This window comes from Natator depressus, chromosome 1 (genome assembly GCF_965152275.1).
Source record: "Natator depressus isolate rNatDep1 chromosome 1, rNatDep2.hap1, whole genome shotgun sequence".
NCBI classification, from domain to species: domain Eukaryota; kingdom Metazoa; phylum Chordata; order Testudines; family Cheloniidae; genus Natator; species Natator depressus.
In genome coordinates, this window is record NC_134234.1 from 122,235,443 (window position 1) to 122,255,506 (window position 20,064).

The following is a 20,064-nucleotide window of genomic DNA, read 5'->3' on the forward strand; positions in this document are numbered from 1 at the left end:
GATAGGAGGACATTGTGACAGCTATTGTGACCACATACAGTATGTTGGGGGCAACATTGTATTAAGCTTATTAATCATGTATTACTGTGATTGTATACAACTGTGTGGGGTGGGGAAGGGTTGCCACAGTTCTGCCAAAGAACAGTCAGGGGTGATTAAGGTGAATCACTTAAGTTGTAAACACCTCCAGCGAGCTACCACCCTCTGGTGAGGCCTGCATATACTGGTTGAAAACTGGCTTTTCCTGGAACCAAAGACAGGGCTTTTGATGTCAAATGGAGGGAGGCTGGAATGGGAAGGTGATGGAATACTAGACAAACATCTGAGGAAGTGTCATTTCACATCCAATGGATGAGCTAGGGGTAGCAGTGGTCAAGTTGTTGCCAGCATCCATATTGGTACTGGATGCAGAGTTTGGGGGGGGGGGAGGTGGGGGGAAGAGAAGAGGGTGCAGCAGCACCAGGAGTGGGGTGGTTGCAGTGTCAGTGGAAGCAGGTATGTTGATACCAGCAGAAAATCCCTCTGTGCCTCTCAGTGGAGGGGATTCATGTTTTTCCAATATTCAGAGATTCTCATGATAGAAGAAAGTGGTCAGTACAGATGATCCAGAGCACTGTTCCTCAGTATGAGGTGAATCAAACAGTAGCAGGAATGATATTGATGGTTGGCCTGTATGCTCCTTATGCCCACGGCTCAGAGGTTGCTTGGTTGAGGACAGAAGTGATTTCTCTGTGCCCTTGTGCTTGGATGATCCATGGGACACAACAGTACTGATAGAGGTTGTTTATCCCAAGACTTCTTCATATGCACTCTGGAAGTTTCTCTTCCTCAGAACCGACATCTCTGTACCATAAGGTAGGAGCCTCAGCTGTATCCATACCAGGACGTGAATTCGCCGTGGGCCTCTAGAGCAAGTTTTCCCTTTCCTTCAGATTCCCTGTCAGGGGATTGAAGTTTTTTCTTTTTTGGAGAGACTTTCAAGCCAGCCTTTAGTCTTGGCTCACTGGAATCCAAGCAGAAGTTGCTAGAGTGGCCTGGGAGTTTGAGGCTAATGTATTGGGGGGACACACATGACACCCTGAAGGTCTCAAGCAGTTCTCTGTAAGGAGTAACTAATTTGTCTCCCTCCCCGTCCTGGATCTACTCTTGAAGCCAAAGCACACCTTCCATTCAACAGGACATAAGACTCTCCAAGGCAGCAGAGACTGCTGGAATGCTTGTCGCTGAGGCAGAAGGAACCGTGGAAGGTCTGGCAGAGTTTTGGACATAACGTATGTAGGAAAAAAAGGCAGCATATCTGCCTCACCCCATATACCCTTTGTCTGAGGATGTATAGCATGCAAGCATGGTGAACACTGCTGATGAAAAATCTCTAATCAAGAGCACAAGTCCTTATGGGTTCTCCACATTAGGTGTGCACACAGCCAGTAACTCAAAGAACCTCTCACTGGCAGTGAAAGAAGACCAGAACGACAGATTCTCTATGTAAAACAGGCCATTTAAAAAAAAAATAAAAAAAGCCACTGCTGAGAGGTCTAACATAGGAACCTCATACTACTGTACTTTGTCATTTTTCAGACTAGAGCTGCACTTTAAGCGCAGGAATATCAGCTCTGAGGAGAACTAGGCCATTAGAAGCACGCCTATGTTTACAAATGCTTTTACAAGTTGGCTTCTATAAGGGAGCCAGGTGGTGGGGAGCACAACAGCCTACAACCTTCATGTTTCAAAGTTGTAGCTGAGCTTGCACTGTGAAGTCAGCGTACTCATGGCAAAGCAAATCGTCATGACCCCCTGAATACCATGAAGGATGAAGCTTGAAATGAAGTCTGTAGGAGCCCTGCTGAGAAATTTGGCTTCAGGGTCAGACTTCGTTGGTGACTGCAAAGTGTTACAAGACTGCAGAACTTAGATTTGTGTGAACTTCCACTAGACAATAACTTGTAGATTGGGTTCTATTTATAATCCTGATTAAGTGATTAGAATGCTGCTTGCATTTTCTCTTATTACACTCTGGTACTGGAAATCAACACCAGAGCTCATGTTACAAAAAGGGTATTCTTTCATTATGTGACATTGAGAGATAACTTGGGTTACGAAGTATCTTCGATCATCACACAATATCCTGATCATTTTGTACAGCAACCTTCCTGCAGTTTCGAAACATATTGCCTTCCTCAAGTAGTGGAAAAACTCCTACGGTTTTTTTCAGATTTTAGTTCTGAATAAGTATGCCAAACTGATTCAAGCTTTAAAGAAGCGTGTACACACATGGATAACCTGTAATATTTTTTATAAGGCATCTTGAAATTAAAATACTAAGACATTTGCTGTCTGTAATGAGTGAGTACAAGTAGATTACATGTATGAAAATCTTTATTTGAAAATACAAACATGATCCTTTAAACATTTTAAACAGATTTACACCGCAAACAAAAATAACTTACATCTTTTTGTACATTTTACATGAAAATCTGTTTAGCAGTAAAGTATTGCTGAAAACGTTCCATACCTAAATTCTCACGTACGTTTCAAGGCACTACAACCTTATGATTTAATTGAGTAACAAATGTCAACTTGTCTAGTAAGCAATCTCTTGCCATAGGTAGGCAGGTGAGAAGACAATTTCAAGCTGCTGTGACACTATTTGTTTGAATATTTATGGAATGTGTCAATAGCTAACCACTGAAAAGGAGGAACAAACAAACACTGAATGCCCACAAATTAGTGCACATCACAGATCAAGTAACATTTATACAAGGTTTAAAAAAATTGGTTCCTTCTACATGGAGTAAAATACCCATTTTGGCGTCAAGTATGAACACTAAAACAGACTTCGGTATTCGAGAATGGACATCAATGAAAGGACTTGAAGTTTAAAAGGGCAAAGTTAAAGTTGGGGCAAATAAAATGAAGGGGTGGAAAGGAAAGAGGAGAAGCTACGTTGTGCACTAATGTATTCGGCTTGTCCAGTGAAACTACTCAAAAATACTGAGCCAAATCAGTCACTCACAGCTACTCTCATTCTTTTTACCAATGATACTGTTACTAGATTTTTGCCATGAGAGCACAAGCACTGCACAAGCAGTCTCCTTATTTTCCATCCTAGCACAGGGACTTCGGTTCACAGGTACAGAATGAAGGTGGTCAGTGCACTATGTATCAACTCTAGAGAGAATTATATAGTCATTTCTTAAAACCAATAGAGTACTTTACAGAAAAACTCAAATATGGTTACTCTTCCATTACGGAATTATGCAACATCTATAAATAAATATTTTAATCTATTTTACAAGCTATAAACTACTGAATAAATACAAAAAAGTTGTGTCATTCCATACAAATGCACTTCATTTTCTTTAAATGATAACCTAATTAATTTTGTAGCACAAAGAACTAAGTTTACTTTCTGTCAAGACAAATCCACTGAATTTTTATACATGTGTAGCAGACCTGCTGCAGACTGTCCTTTTCCTTCTGCAAGTGTTATCAGAATCACTCAAAGTCCTCTTCATAATCATAGTCATCCAAGTCTACATCAGCCAGATGGGATGGCATTTCAAAGAAAGGTCTTTTCTCCATCTGAAATTTTAGGACATTGGCCTTCTGATGGTCTACAGGATTCAGCTCTGCCTCATAACTAGGAAAGAGACAAGGAATAAAAAGAAGAATTAAAGAAGGGTCCAGAATCACAAGGAAGTGGGCAGGCATTAGTGTACTAGTGATGCACCTTCTTTAAGAGATTTACTTCCCACAAAAGTTAAGTAGCACATAAGTGTAAGTAAACTTAGGTTTGAATATAGCAACACTCAAGGAAGTTACCATGGCTGTTGTATTGGCTAATTTACTCTCTAGGTCAAACGTTATGAGATTTCGTATCCCTTTTCATAAAATTTACACCAGACATACTAGGAATTGAATCAGTTAAAAGGACTCGAGCTCATAAGATAGGTCAGAGCTAGAGACTGCCAAATGCCCCACATACATGTACTTGACAAGAAACAAATTCCCTTCTTTAGAAGGGTAGAAATTAGATTTGGAAACATATCGAAATGTGAAAGATAGTGAAGCTACAATGTTATTAAAAGTGCGCCTAATGAGGAAGAAGCCACAGCAACCCAGTGGTAGAAAGCAGGTGGTAAGTCAAACAAAGCAGATGCGAGAAAACAAAAGCAACTTTTTTCCATTAATGACAAATAGCTACTTGATAAATGCTAAATGTATCCAGATCAAGGGAATGATTTCCACTGATTTTGGCAGTATCCAGAAAGATCAGTTTCAGCACCATTGCTTTAACTGGGCATCCCACTCCAAAACTGAGAGAATTCTAAGAAGTTTTCTGAATGACCACCAGTTTCTAGCACCCAGGAAGCAGTGCATCTCATGGCCAGTTTAAAAATACCTCATTTATCATGCCTCAGTCATTTTCTGAGCCAGGGGTATCTTAGGTTCACAATTGTCATCCAAACTACCACTGAATGCCATCATTCTGCACAGATGCTGTCTTCCTACAGAAAGGAGCACTTTGAGCACTTACTGAGAACAGTTGCTCTGTCTGTTGCCTCCTCAACAAGGAACAGCAAGGACAAGCTGGTACACAGAGACACTAAAGAGATCCAATCCCCACTGAAGTTAGTGGGAATCTTTCCATTGCCTTCAATGGGCTTTGGATCACACCCTAAAGTGGCATTACGTGGCAAATCACAAGATCATTCTTCCAGCAACTGACAGATCAAAGATTACCCCTCAGCCTATACGGTTTTTATACCAGGAATCCACTTGACAACCCTAAAATAGAATGACATTAATATTACAGCTGGTCAGAAAAAGTTAGGTGTAATCATTTTCCCTCAGAGAATTCATCTTCATCTCAAATGAAATACTGTGAAATTGTATTGATTTCATCAAAATTTCATATAGAAGAGAAAATGAAAAAAGTTTTTCACACTGCCAGAACATCCCATTTTGACATTTTTTGGGACAAAACATTTCAATTTTTCCTTTCAATAACGACTTTGAATTTTAAATTTTGTATCACATTATAATGTCAAAATTGAAATGAAACATTTCAATCAATCTCAAATTAATTTTTATTTCAGAATTTTCTTTCACAAAGTTTAGAAATTCTAGGTTTCTACACTGGAATGAAAGAAAATTTCAAAATCTTCCATGAAACAAAATTTGTTCTCCACACAACTCTAAACATTATAAATGTTAGCAGAGATATTTCAAGGGCTAGATGGGATTTAGCCACACAGCTACGTAAATGTGCCTGTGCTGGAGTGGGAGAGGGTAAAGTTTCTACTTTAAACAAATAAAAAATAGAACACATGAGTCAATTTTCCCTGACAAGTGTGTAAAAGCCTTAAAAACTTAAGTGTAATTTCTCAGATCCACTGCTTCTCACTTATATTAATTGGCTCACGGCAAATGGTGCCGAGAAGACAGAATTCACTGATTAACACCCTTTCACATTATGTCCATCTGGTTACAGAACAGAGACTAGATCTGTGTGTAAAAATACTCATTTTAAATTGTTGCACAACTTTAGTTGGGTATCTGTGAGGGACTGTGCAATTACACAGTCCAGTAAGAAAGCTTTAATAGTACTGTTGCTATTAATTTCTTTGCAGCCTATTCCAGGCTGGGGCTGAAATCCACACTTGCTATTGGACTTACTACTGAACAGTACCTGTCACACAGACACTCTGAATAGGAGTACTGACCCAGATTTTCACAAGTTTTACAGGCACAACTTGGTGGACTGTCTGGTCAGCAGAGCTCAGTCCCTCCAAAGAAGCATCCTTTCTGTAAGTTTTTGCTCACAAAACGTATTTGTCTGCTAGCCAGAGTTTGGGAATGCCAATGTGAAAAAGAAGAGCTGAAAAAAAGATAGATGCCCGCCACCCCCACATTCCTTCCAACCATATACTTTGTTGATCAGATAAAGTACAAAAAGAGCTCAGTTACCCTTCTTCTTCCCTTTGAATACCAGGTTAGTCAGAATCAGCCATGTGGGAGATACAACTTTCTAAGTGGGATAAGACACAAAACACCTCCGTTTTCAGTGGAACAAAAAGTGGGATCTAGAGAAAGACCAAAATCTGCCATTTTGATTTAAAATACAAGGTAGAACTCCACTGGCAGAGCCCACAGCATAAAGGTAATTAAAGATGCCCTCCCCTGTTGGATAGGCCATGGCTCCACCTGTCCTCCCTGGAGTGAATTTCCAGTAGGCCAGGCTGTCACAGTACGGTATACCAACCAGAGAATCTGCTCACAGAAAAATCCCATCTTTAATGCTGTTACCATTGTTTGTACTAGCATCATGTTTCTTCAGTAGACCAGCAGGCGGGGCACACAAGTAGGTGACAGCATGGAAGCTGGCTAGGGAAGACAGAAGCAGAAGTCTCACAGCAAGTGAATTGCGCTACTGGTCAGAAATGGACTTGTGAGAAGTCTTAAAAGCTGGAAAATTGATTATTACAGCAGCCATTTATATAGAGTGAGCTAAGCAGAGGTGAGATCCCTACTTCAGAATTTTCTCTTGAATTTCTAGAAGAGAATAGAGTTTTGTTTATTTATAGGCTTTTCTATGGCTCTCATCACTCTAGTACATGTGCACCTGTCTCAGTGACAATCACTGCCCACACACTCACACTGTAAAGGATCAGTGCAATATGCTGGTGGCAGTGCTTTAAGTGTGGCCCTTCAACATTTTGTTTCGAGAGGCAGAACAGCTGGGTGACAGCAGTGCTGAAAGCTAGCAATATAGAAATGCTGATTCTAGTCACGGCCACTATAAAAAAAGTAAGAGATGGCACAATTAAGCAACACAACTGCATTAGTTTTTCAATATGTTTCCAAAAACGCACACACACGATCACAAGATCTCACATCCAAGTTGTTCTGTGCATCCCAGATATTAGAAATTTTAGAATGGGGGCAGCTAGATGCCACCATGGTTACTGTGGTCCCAGCTATGGCAATTTAAGGTAGAGGTGAGAGAATTAGAGACTGAATTTACTGCTAACGTAATATCTGAATGGGTCCACCATGTCTGTCAGGCTCTATCATGGAGTCCCTGGCTGTAAAGTTTCAGGTACCTTCGAAGAGAAGGTAAACAGTGACTGTGAATTCAGAAATAAGGATACCTAGTTAAGGTCTATAAAGGCTCAGTCTTAACCTTGATCACTAAAATCAATGTGGCAAAGTCCTGGATATTTATAAGCATGTAAGTGGAACCCCACAGCTTGGTGTGTTAAACAATGGAATGTCCACACTGTGTATGCACAGAATTCAAATATTTAGTACTTTGTTTCATTCTTTGTAATCAGAATAAATTTTCATACATCAGAATATTTGTCCCCATTTAAGATTCAGTTGATGGATATTGTAAATTAAGAAGCTGAGTTCTGGGGCACAAAATAATGCATTGGAAAACGTCTTCAGTATGAGACATCTTTTCATATTCAGATAATCCTAAAAAGCAGCCAAACAATCTCAATTTTCCCAAAATATTCATTACATGGCTGAGAACAAGCATGAGAAACTTCATCCTAAAGGTTAAATTTTTCACTTATAAGTGCCTGAAAACAAGGGTTTACAATGAAAGTGACTCTTCAGCCATGATTATGGGGTTCCTAACAGACACTATAATTTACAGTCTTCTACACCATTAATTCCTTCTTTTGGAGACTGAAATAGATTTTTCGAAAAAAGTAAACATCCAGAATGTACTCTTTGCATTTATGCCACTGTGCACACATGGCGCAGTAAGGAAAGAGGTGGCAAAAACTTTTTTCAGTCATAAGTGGTGGCAGCCCATAGACACTGTCCTATACTGCGAAGTTAACCAATTTCTATTCCATGCTAGAAGATATCTGCACTTTGGATGAGAGTAAATAAGATGTTCATCCTGCACTACCACTATTATTCCTGGTTTAAGACACCCATATACTCAAAAGGGTATTTAAACAAACACTCCTCAAGTTGCCCATATGCCAGCATTTATGCAGTACTTTGGTTATTTCTCAATTACTAAGGAGCCCAGCCCACACACCCACCATATCAGAAGCTTCAGACAGATTTATTTAAAGTTTTATAGGTAAAATATTTTTGTCTAGGTCCTTTATTTTTTCCTCTCACTTTCCAAACACCATTCAAATTAATAGGAATTCTCAATCTAAAAAAGAAAGGTTAAAATCTGTACTGGAATGCCCTGTTTCTAGATAGGACTGTACTGAATATCACCACTGATATTCCCAAAGGATTAATTGGAACAAACTTTATGCTGAATTTAAAAACAAATTTGGATTTTCAGAGAGTTGCATACATCAAGAAAGGCCAACATTACCACTTACAAAAGTAAACAGGAGATCAGGAGGCTAATTAGTTCCTTTATATACTGCAGTAACTTAAAGCCATATGCCAATTTCGTCATCTATTGTAAGAAAAGCTCTATTTTAAAATCAGTTTACTCATCACTATTTATAATCTTGCATTTCTCTTGGCCTCAACAAAGTCAAATGAAGTCTGCTTCATTTTCAGGTTCTTACACTACAGAGAAAAGGTTTATTTAACTGTTTCTTTGGAATATTAAAATTGTAAAAACATTTTTACTGGTCTTTGGTTTTATAAAACCTTGTTTTAACAGCATTTAAACTGTGAGCCAACTCTAAATTGACTACAAAACAACTTGTCTTGTCCTACTCCTTAAACACTAATATTTGTTTGCTTTGAGTCTTCTAGAAACTCACGTGCCAACTTCAACCTATTACTGTACACATGGATTTTAGTAGCTGTCCTAGTTTTGCTGCATTAGAGATATATTCATTTGGCACTTCCAAGCCAATGGTCTCTAAATTGATAATGTAGGATCTAGGCATAAAAGCCCAATTAAAAAAAAAAGATCAGTAAGTTATAAATATTGGTAGTTTCAATCGGGGGACCTGTTTAAATCAACATAAGAATGGCCACTCCAGCTCAGACCAATGGTCCACCTAGCCCAGTATCCTATCTTCCAACAGTGGCCAAGGGCAGATGCTTCACAGGGAATGAACAGAACAGGGCAATCATCAAGTGATCCCCTGTCGTCCAGTCCCAGCATCTGGCATTCAGGGGCTCAGGGAAGTCCAGACCATGTGCTTTAAATCATGACTTAAATCTAGGTTTCCTGCTTTCTGATTTAAGTCATCAATTTTAATTGTATTTTGCATTTATATATTAGTTTATTTTCTTAAGGAAAGACATTCTCTTTGGTTGGTAACCATTAAAATACACTGATTTGCAACTAAATATAGCCTTTACATTAAATTTGGTGCTTCTTTTTGCTAACCAGGAGGATACACTATATTTAAACACATTTAATTAAGAAATTAGAGAGGTTACCTTTTTTTACTAGATTAAAAAACTTAACTTGTGAATTCTGTCAAGCTCTATTTGGATGGAAATTCAAATTCAATTAAAAATGCATAAAACAGCATTTTAAAAAACTAGAACTACCTTAAATGTGCTGGACACAAGGAAAAAGGTATATCAAAACATTTTGCATTTAAAATGGAGTTATTAGACAAAGGAAGCATTATCTGTAGTTACTGAACTGATTTGTTTCTGGTCACCTTGTCCCTCAAGATTTTAGAACTAGAAGATCTCATATTTTCATATCAAATTTGTATTTATAGATTGGAAGAGAAAAAAAGCTCTCTTGTTTTTACAACTCCCAACTGGCTTCTTAACTTTGAATATGCTAGTCACTGACTTGAACTAGTTGAATAAATTGAAAAAAAAAAAATTCTCTGCACACTTGCTGGTTTAGCACTTCAACAAACTCTGGTTCCAGGGGCTCACCTAGTGATTTCAACTAGTTCAGTGGTTTGACTTTCTTTAAAGCTTGGCGGCAAATGCGTACTGCTTAATACTACTTTTTGTATTTAATGTAAATGATTTTAATAGTTATTTGTAACAGGTTTAGGCCTTAACATATTATCAATTTCAAAAAATTTTAAACAGGTTTATTTAAAAAAATAAACTTGTATTACATTTAAATAAAGAAATCCAGTATCTATTTTTTCTAAAAGATTGTATAAAAGGAAGAGTATTTTATCCATGCTGGCTCCGATCAGATAACAGAAATGCACTGCCTCACTTGAAAGATTAAAGTAAATTAGGAAGCCAGTACAGTAGATTCCGCTTAATAGCAACCTGAATATTAATAACTTCCTAATAATAATAATATTAATCGCAACATCCTAGTGATTTCAGTGTTAATGGGATTCAGGTATTGGCAATGCATGCTGCTTGTTGTTTGGAAGAAAGGCCCCAACTGCAGGCAGCTTTGCAAGTCTGCAGTCAGGGAAAAAGTTTTGGGCTATGCCTTCCCTAGATGCAGTCTTGCAGTTCTGCCTGTGGCTGGTGCCCACAAACTTGGGGCCACACCCAGGAGGTATGGGGCTACAGGCTGGGAAGGGAGGCTGTGGGCATGGTACCTCTCCCTGCACCTTCTCTAGTGGGGCTGCACACGGAATGCAGTGCTGGGACATGCTGAGCCCTAACCCCCAGAAAGCAAATGGAGAGGTACTGTGCATCTCTATGGGCCCCTACCACCTCTGCTACCTATAGAAAGCCCCTGCATCCAGGAAGCAGCCCCCTTCCCCATAGGCAGGTTTGCAGTCAGGGAAGGCACATCCTAGTGCTTCCTTCCCTGGCTGTAGTCTCAAAAACTTGCCTTTCACTTATTGGCAACTGCCTGATAATGACAACTTTTTTGCTGGCAACTGAGGCTGGTTGCTAATCAGAAGAATCTACTGTAACTTTAAAAACACCCACCTCAATGATTAAAGGGTCAGAAAATTAAATCTTAAGGCAATGAGTGGTGCAAGTTATATAGCAAGAAAACACTGAGAAGCAAGACTGTGTAGAAACACTGGTAAATTATGCCTACAGAAATATTTAGCAAACTTCGTAGGGAAGCATCAGTTAAACCATACTCTAATACCCTCTCAACTGGGGATGTTGATGCTTAGGAGGAGAGAACATTAATTAAACTCAACTCTGGATCTTATGCAAGGATGTGATATTTAGAAACATGCAGCCCTGCACCAGTGGGAACCTCTGGACCTTCTCAAAACAAGCATCCTTACCTTAACATTTCCTTACCCTAGCGTGGGGCAAGGCTAGTAGTCAGAGAAATCAGAATCCCTAAAATTGTTACAGAAGGAATGTCAGTGTTCTGCTGATGCAGGGTTTTTTTTCTGGTAAAAACAGAAGAACATAAAACCACTAATAGCTGAATCTGAAGGAACATCCGATTACTTTACTGTGGCGGCATGTTATAGATGCTAGATTGACAAGTATGAAACTAAGAAATATAACCAGTTTCAGTTTATCTCCATGGTGTTGGGATTTATTTTTCCTTCCATTTTCCAATAGGTATTTACACACACACAGTGTTTGCATTGACTCCTGAAAGCACACACTCAGGATACCAGAAACGTTTAAGCAGTAGTGGTCTTTCAGCCTGGGAATTTGCAGAAGGCTGGACACATCTTTTTAAGAGGCCTCTTGGACTCAAGCTACTAGAACCTCTTGCGCAAACAAGCTCTAGAACAGAGGCTCACACTCTTTCCGGTCCTTTTTAGAGACGATTTTGCAGGTGCCATAGCATTTCACTGAATGAGGCATAAAGGCACTTTTCATGCCCATCTGATGGGGGAAACCCAGGAACATCAACATCCTTTATTTTTCCAGACAGATCTTACATCTTGTTGAGGCCGACGGCAACTTTAAAAAAGGCAAAAATTTAAGTAGTGGTCTAAAGCTACAACAGCAAACACAGAACCTTAGTCCTAAATACTTACTATATAAAAGTATTTAGACTATTAAAAACTACGTTTGAAAGACTAGCATGGAGTAAGGTAGATGTTGGATTTTGTGATTGCTCTAGCAGTTGGATAGCGAGTAGCTGAGGCATGATTAGATGGGTGGGGTATTTATTAGAGAAGGAAGAAAAATAGAGTTGTGTACTAGTTTAAAGTTGTTTCTATCTTACAAGGTTCGAAGTGGACCCTTTTTTGTTTTTTTGAAGTTTTTTATTTGCACATTTTGTTTATTGAAAACCAGATTTTTCTGTAAATGAAAATTTTTGATGTTTAAATAAATTTTGTGAAACTGCTTTTTTAAAAATTGATTTTGATTTGGAAAAAAAGGACCTTTTTTGACAAAATCTTTGTAAAACTTCAACTAGTTTTAGCACTTATACCTCTGTCATCGGAATGTACTGCTTTAGATGCACGAGGATGCCCTCCTGGGCCCCTCAATACCCTCTAATCTACTGCTCAAAAAAGGTTCCTTGGCCACATAGCTAGGTATGGAACTCCTACAGTGGGACTCTGTTGAAGCAAGGTCATGATGGACATCAAAGGTGTTTAATATGCAGTACTCTAATTAATTTAGCTAACTCGTACTATTAACTTCCCCACATCGTTCTTACCCATCATTCCACTGGTCAGTAGCTGCCTCTTCAGCTACCAGGATATCATACTCTTCAGCAGCATATTTCTCCCAGTCAGAAATCTCTTGGCTTTCATTTTCACCATCCTGAACAGAATCAATTTTAACATTTTATTTATGCATTAAATTTATGCATAATGCCTGGTATTACATTTTGTATGTTTGTGTTTAACCAGACAAAGTTTACTTACCCTTAACATAGAAAACTGATCCTTCTGCTCATGGTCAAGGTATTTTTCAATGTTGAAAAAGGTATCAAAGAACACATTTGCTAACTTACACTTCTTTAAGTCATGGAGAGTAATTTTCTCTGGAAAAAGATTAAGAGATAAGGAGTAAAATATTAAAAAATAAAAACTAATTGAGCTGTGATTCAGCCCTTCTTTGAAAGTGCAAATGTGTTGAAAATTTAAAGAGGAAAAAGTCACCATTTTGCTCAAGAACTAAAAATCTGTAAGATTAAACTGAAACAGTGCTGATAAAGTTACAACTTTCAGTAGCCATTTTGATGGAGAGTGATTGATATGCTGTGGGTGCCTTATATAAAGAAATTATAACAGGTCCCAATCTGCCTTAATACTGGTTTAATGATAAACTTGAATATTTAAAGCTTCAAGTCAACATTTGATCACTGAAGCACAGGTGTCTGCTTGTGTGGGGTCACATGCAGGATTGAAGCCTATGTTTAGGGTGGTTAACTCCTTAGTTAAGATGACATTCTCTAAACCCTTATGGGTTTGAAGGGCTCCTGCTGTTTCAGAACCAGCTGGAAGCAACTTCTCAGCTGGTTTTGTGCTCTCGCTGCTGTCTTATTTATTTTCCCCACATGTACAAAAGCACAGTTCCTTTCCGGAGGCAAGTCTTCCTGGATGTGAGCGTAGCTTCTTCTGGGATTCATCTGCCCCCAGGATTTTCCCCTGGTCCCTCACCTATTTCTCCACAACAGCTTCTCCTGCTACAATCCCACCACCTGCCTCTTCCTCCTCCAGTCCAGTGAACAGCCTGCTCAGCTTCAGTGCAGCTCTCCTTTCTCACTACCCCTTCCTCAGCCCTCCAGCTTCACCATACACCAGCAAAGTGCAAGTGAGTCATTGAATTGTAACTCCCTTGCTGGACAATGGCTGTTGATGGTTGTTCAACACCTGACAGGGTACTGGTTAGTCCCTTGTCCTTGTCTGTGGGGATCTAATATCTGGGCAGTTCCCCAACTCACAGCATATTTTAGTGCTTCAGTCAGTTTCTTTTCAACCACCTTAGAGAAGTTTTGTAACCTTTCAATAGCCCTTAATTTGAGCAGGGAAGGTGGGTGGTGAGTGTGAGACTTCAAAATAATTGCTATGTTCAGTGAACAAAAATTATAGGCAAGTACAACAGATTCACACTCCTGGAGACTATTAAAATCCAAGCATGTCTAAGAACTGAGTGCATGAAATCTAGCAAGATCACTTTAAATGTCTTAGGAAAAAAAAATATGACTACGTATAGATAATACCATAAAAAGTGTCAATAAGAAAACGTTACTGAAATTTAGTTCCACAAGAAAAATTAATAGCTGTCTGAAAGATGAGAGAACTGAGCTACGCATCCTATGCCTTAAAAAAAAAAAAAACACAAGAGAGGGAGACCAGCCCAAAATTTATGCTACAATACTGAGTCCACACAATGATATTTTGTGAATACATTATATGTTTGGAAGTTCATGTGTCTACTCTGCAAATCTGTTGGATAGAAACCAATACAAGGCTGGTTGTTACTGAAATAGGTTACAGGAAGCCTAAAAGTTCAGCCCAAATAAGGATTATTATGTGATAAACATTTAGACATTTAGACATTACACGAGTCAAGCTGTCTAAAAGTAGTGTCAAATATAACAGATTGATGGACTCCAGAGCCTTATCCTGAGCTAGAAGCCAAAGCTTCCAACATGCAACATGTGGAGCAGATGAAAGTGGCTTGAAAACATGGTAATGAACAGAATAAGGGATATAGATTACTGTTGCACACTTCAGTACCTTAAGGAGTTTAGAAAAAGCAAACAAAATTACTTGGATTATGGAAAACTGTGGAATAGATCAGTTGCTACAGCCTGATGCTCACTTAATATTTAAGAGTTTTTGTCATCAGGAATAACATTTTCTATATTAAACTTGAGTTTCTCTAGGTTTCATCAGCTAAGGGTCAAATTTAGGAGGATTAAAATGCAGTAAACCCCTACTGAATTTTAACTGAATGGGAGCTGCTCAACTCTTTTGAAGATCAGGCCACTTTTTAGGTGCCTAAACATGGATTTAGGATACTAGCATTAGGCACCCACATTTGAGAAGTATTGTCCTTGTCTAGGACAAGTCATTCCACAGCTAATTGACAGACATTAAAGATAGATGAACTATTAAATATTATATTTCATCGCAGGAGCACAAGTGAAATGAGAATACTATAGCTGCAGTATGGAGCCTGTCAGTTAAAGTGAGACAGACAGCCCTGGGTCGCAGTCAGTGATGCAGGATTTCAGTTTTTGAGCACACTCAACCTAGCTATGAGAAGGAGCATATGGATTCATACAAATAAAAGACTAAAAAAATTTTAAAAATTGATTTTAATGTGCAAAGCAATTCACTCAGACATGTCATTTCAGAAGCACAAACATGTTCCACTGGAACGACCCCCGTTATACAACTATTAACCCACATCAGCAAAAAAAAATTAGACCAGAAAATACTGAACTAGTAACTAAGATTAGGCCTAACAACCTGATTCTTACTATAAAAGCAGACTGATACTCTAGGCTGATCAGTAAACAGCTACTTCTGCTTAACTAGGAATATTAAGCTTGATCAACTAGCAAAGGCAGATTCACAACACAGCCCAGTGATGACCCCATAGGCAAAGACCAAATTAATCTGAGGCAGCAGAAAAATAAATAAATAGTTATAGAATGGAAAGAAGCCCCTTACCATCACATTGTGGCTTTACAAGATCCAGCATCTGGCACAGACAGTCTTCAAAAGGTAGAGGTTCAATGGCCATGTTATCCAGTTTTTGACACTGTTCCTCATAAAAGTACTCCAGTTCATACATAGACAATGCACCATCCCCATCAAGATCCATACAGCGAAACCAGTATTCAATGCTGAAATAAGTGATAACACTGTTTACTGCATGAATGGCTCTTTGCAAACATCTAATTTAAAAAAAAAAACTTTTACAGACATTGGACAGCTCACAGATCCCACTGCATAGCTTTAAGCATACCTAGTAGGGATTTGCATTAAGTCAAGAATGGACTATCATGATACAGCAGACTTCTGCATAAACACTTCTCTCACCAGGTGCTGACTCAGGTACAATACAGGGTAAGCTATATTGTGCATTTTAAAAATACCTGTAAATTAAGTAGGTAGGAGGACCTAATTCCACCTCTGATATTTGGCCACAATTCCCAGTGAAGTCAATGGAAAGTGAAGTCAAATTCTGGCTTCCTACAAGAGTTCACATTGAAGAACTACCTTATATTTCATCAACACCTCATAGTTCTGCTCTGTCATAATGCAGCTCTTACTAAAGTCTTTCATAGCATATAGCAATGCAGAATTTGTTTCATTATTTGCGAGCCTATCCCTACTCAGTATTAGGGTGGAATAAAATATAACCCCGTAAAACAGCAGCACTACTTAGGGCAGGTCTACTCTATGGCAGGGATCAACGCTCTGAGATCGATCCACTGGCAGTCGATTTAGCAGGTCTAGTAAAGACCCGCTAAATCGACTGCAGATAGCAGATTGATAGCCAGTCAATCCCTGTACTCTACCCCCAACCAGAAGAGTAAGGTAAGTCTTTTCAGATAATTATTATCCCTCGCAGTGTAGGCCCTGGGGTAACTCCACCTAAGGTACGTCAACTCCAGCCACATTATTCACATAGCTGGAGTTGCGTAGCGTAGGTCGACTTATTGTGGTAATGTAAACATAGCCTCAGTTAACCATATTCATAGGCATTAAAAGAGTGCTTTGGGGAGGAATTAATGAAGAACCAATACTGAAGAGAGAACTCTGATGTAAAGAAATTTCCTTAGCCAGCTTCCTTTTACAAACCTACTTTTTCTATAGATTGGTGTTAGGTTAATAACTTCCTCCTTGCCAGTTTAGATTCACTTTGCTTGTGCAGTGACATCTGTCTCACACACTCGGCATTATAACCTCACTATAATGTCAGAAGGGAATGAACATGTTTAGGGGGAGGTTTAGGTTGGCTATTAGGAAAAACTTTTTCACGACGAGGGTGGTGAAACACTGGAATGCGTTACCTAGGGAGGTGGTGGAATTGCCTTCCTTAGATATTTTTAAGGTCAGGCTTGACAAAGCCCTGGCTGGGATGATTTAGTTGGGGATTGGTCCTGCTTTGAGCAGGGGGTTTGACTAGATGACCTCCTGAGGTCCCTTCCAATCCTGAGATTCTATGTTCAAGGAAGGCCTTGTTTAAAAGTAAGCACTTTGAAAATTACCAAGTCTAGTTAGAAAGAACAACTTTATATAAAGGATAGGTGGATTGTTTAAGTCTGATATATCTGAAAATGTTCCTCTAACACAAAACCCCTCTTTAAATGAATCAGACTCAACAGCTGAAATGAGGCCAAAGAAAATCAAATGAAACATACGGATTAAAAAACACTAATTAGGAGCCTTCTATTAAATTTCAAAGCGATTTACATTTGGTCAGGGAGGTATGTTCTGCCAGTTTATAGCTAGTGGCAGTGCCAATAAAGCCAGTTTCTAGTTATGCTCAAGTGTCAGTTAACTCTTACCTAGTTGGAGTCTTTTTGTCCTCTTCAGATATCAAAAACCAGACAAAATCAGCATAGCTAAGTTTTCCTTCTTTCTGTGCTTTTCTGCCCCTTAAAGACCAATGCAGGTATTGACATAAATGGAAAACAAGAATGCGTAAGTATTTTAAGACATTGAAATACTGCAACAAAACTGGGACTAGACTTCACCACTGGAAAAGGGTCATTTTCATTTTGTTCATGTTAATTTTAAAATTTCCTCAGGAGCTTACATCATAGCTGAAGTTAGGGAATGCAGCTCTGGCTCAGGATCAGCAACACTCCGTGTGCTGCCCCAGCCTTAACACATCCTGTATGAAAGAACAGGGGAAGTGGATGGCACAGAGTACGGCGAGGAGGAATCCTCAGCTGGCTCTTTAAATAAGCTGATTAGGCCTCAACAGGAGTATTGTGTCCAGTTCTGGGTACCACATTTCAGGAAAGATCTGGACTTTCAGTCCAGAGAAGAGCAACAAAAATGATTAAAGGTCTAGAAAATATGACCTGTGAGGGAAGACTGAAAAAACTGGGTTTGTTTAGACGAGAGAAGAGAAGGGGGGAAGACGACAGGATAACAGTTTTCAAGTACATAAAGTTACAAGGAGAAGGGAGAAAAAAATTTTCTTGTTAACCTCTGAGGATAGGACAAGAAGCAATGGGCTTAAATTGCAGCAAGGGCAGTTTAGGTTGGACATCAGAAAAAACTTCCTAACTGTCAGGGTAGGTAAGCACTGGAATAAATTGCTAGGGAAGGTGGTTTTGGAATATCCATCATTGGAGATTTTTTAAGAGCAGGTTAGACAAACACCTGTCAGGGATGGTCTACACCAGTGGTTCCCAAACTTGTTCCGCCGCTGGTGCAGGGAAAGCCCCTGGCGGACCGGGCTGGTTTGTTTACCTGCCGCGTCTGCAGGTTCAGCTGATCGTGGCTCCCATTGGCTGCGGTTCGCTGCCCCAGGCCAATGGGGGCTGCGGGAAGCGGCGCAGGCCGAGGGACGTACTGGCCGCCACTTCCCGCGGCCCCCATTGGCCTGGAGCAGCGAACCGCAGCCAATGGGACCTTCAGACACGGCAGGTAAACAAACCGGCCCGGCCTGGCAGGGGCTTTCCCTGCACAAGCGGCGGAACAAGTTTGGGAACCACTGGTCTAGACAATACTTAGCCCTGTCATGAGTGCAGGTGACTGGATTAGAAGACCTCTTCAGGTCCCTTCCAGTCCTATGATTATGGCTGCTTAGGCAGCAAGTGGGGCTGACAATCCGGTTCACTGTTATGGATATATAAAAATTTTAGAATTACATTTGAATTAAAAAAATACAAAAGTTGCACAGCATTTTGTAGCCTAATCCGAGAGTGCTTGGAAAGCAACAAAGAAAGAGTGACAATGTGTTTTGGCAAAACAATTGTTGCTTTTCCTTTGTTGCTTTCCAAGCACTTATATCTATATGGCTGTAAAGCAATTAAAAAAATTAATCGCGATTAATTGCGCTGTTAAACAATAATAGAATACCATTTATTTACATATTTTTGGATTTTTTTCTATATTTTCAAATACATTGATTTCAATTACAACACAGAATACATAGTGTACAGTGCTCACTTTTCTTATTACAAATATTTGCACTGTAAAAAACACAAGAAATAGTATTTTTCAATTAACCTAATACAAGTACTGTATTGCAATCTGTCATGAGAGTTGAACTTACAAATGTAGAATTATGTACAGAAATTAACTGCCTTCAAAAATAAAACCATGTAAAACTTTAGAGCCTGCAAGTCCATTCAGTCCTACTTCTTATTCAGCTAATCGCTAAGGCAAATATTTGTTTACATTTGCAGGAGATAATGCTGCCCACTTCTTGTTTACAATGTCACCTGAAAGTGAGAACAGGCACTCTCATGCTACTGTTGTAGCTGGCATTGCAAGATATTTATGAGCCAGACGTGCTTAAGATTCATATGCCCCTTCATCCTTCAACCACCATTCCAGAGGGCATGGTTCCATGCTGATAACGGGTTCAGCTCGATAAAACCCAAAGCAGTGAGGACCAATGCATGTTCATTTTCCTCATCTGAGTTAGATGCCACCAGCAGAAGTTTGATTTTCTTTTTTGAGGGTTTGGGTTCTGTAGTTTCCGCAGCAGAGTGTTGCTCTTTCACACCTCATCCCTCTCAGATTTTGGAAGGCACTTCAGATTCTTAAACCTTGGGTCGAGTGCTATAGCTATCTTTAGAAATCTCACATTGGTACCTTCTTTCCGTTTTATGAAATCTGCAGTGAAAGTGTTCTTAAAATGAACAACATGAGCCGGGTCATCATCCGAGACTGCTATAACATGAAATATATGGCACAATGAGGGTAAAACAGAGCAGGGGACATACAATTCTCCCCCAAGGAGTTCAGGCACAAATTTAATTAACGCATTTTTTTAAACGAACATTGTCAACATGGAATCATGTCCTCTGGAATGGTGGCCGAATTATGAAGGGGCATATGAATGTTTAGCATATCTGGCATGTAAATAACTTGCAATGCCAGCTACAAAAGTGGCATGCAAAGGCTGTTCTTATTTACAATGTCACCAGAAAGTGAGAAGAGGGCAGCATTATCTCCTATAAATGTAAACAATCTTGTTTGTCTTTGCGCTTGGCTGAACAAAAAGTAGGACTGAGTGGACTTGGAGGCTCTGAAGTTTTACATTGTTTTGTTTGAGTGCAGTTATGTAACCAAAAAA

At 39.3% G+C, this 20,064-nt stretch overlaps 1 protein-coding gene across 2 annotated transcripts in view; it reads right to left on the reverse strand.

Moving 5' to 3' along the window:
• Nucleotides 1–2,425: 2,425 nt before the first annotated feature.
• The window catches only part of PPP2R3B (protein phosphatase 2 regulatory subunit B''beta), an 88,583-nt gene continuing 70,944 nt past the window's right edge, over nucleotides 2,426–20,064 (reverse strand). Inside the window, exons 10-14 of one of the 2 annotated variants that reach the window (XM_074965997.1) lie at nucleotides 17,312–17,401; nucleotides 15,465–15,640; nucleotides 12,702–12,820; nucleotides 12,491–12,597; nucleotides 2,426–3,640 (exon numbers count right to left, since the gene is read on the reverse strand). In XM_074965997.1, coding sequence (XP_074822098.1) covers nucleotides 3,496–3,640; nucleotides 12,491–12,597; nucleotides 12,702–12,820; nucleotides 15,465–15,640; nucleotides 17,312–17,401 — 637 coding nt within the window. In that variant the 3' untranslated portion in view covers nucleotides 2,426–3,495. The remainder of the gene's footprint in view (nucleotides 3,641–12,490; nucleotides 12,598–12,701; nucleotides 12,821–15,464; nucleotides 15,641–17,311; nucleotides 17,402–20,064) is intronic. The other variant, XM_074966007.1, reaches the window with a different exon arrangement.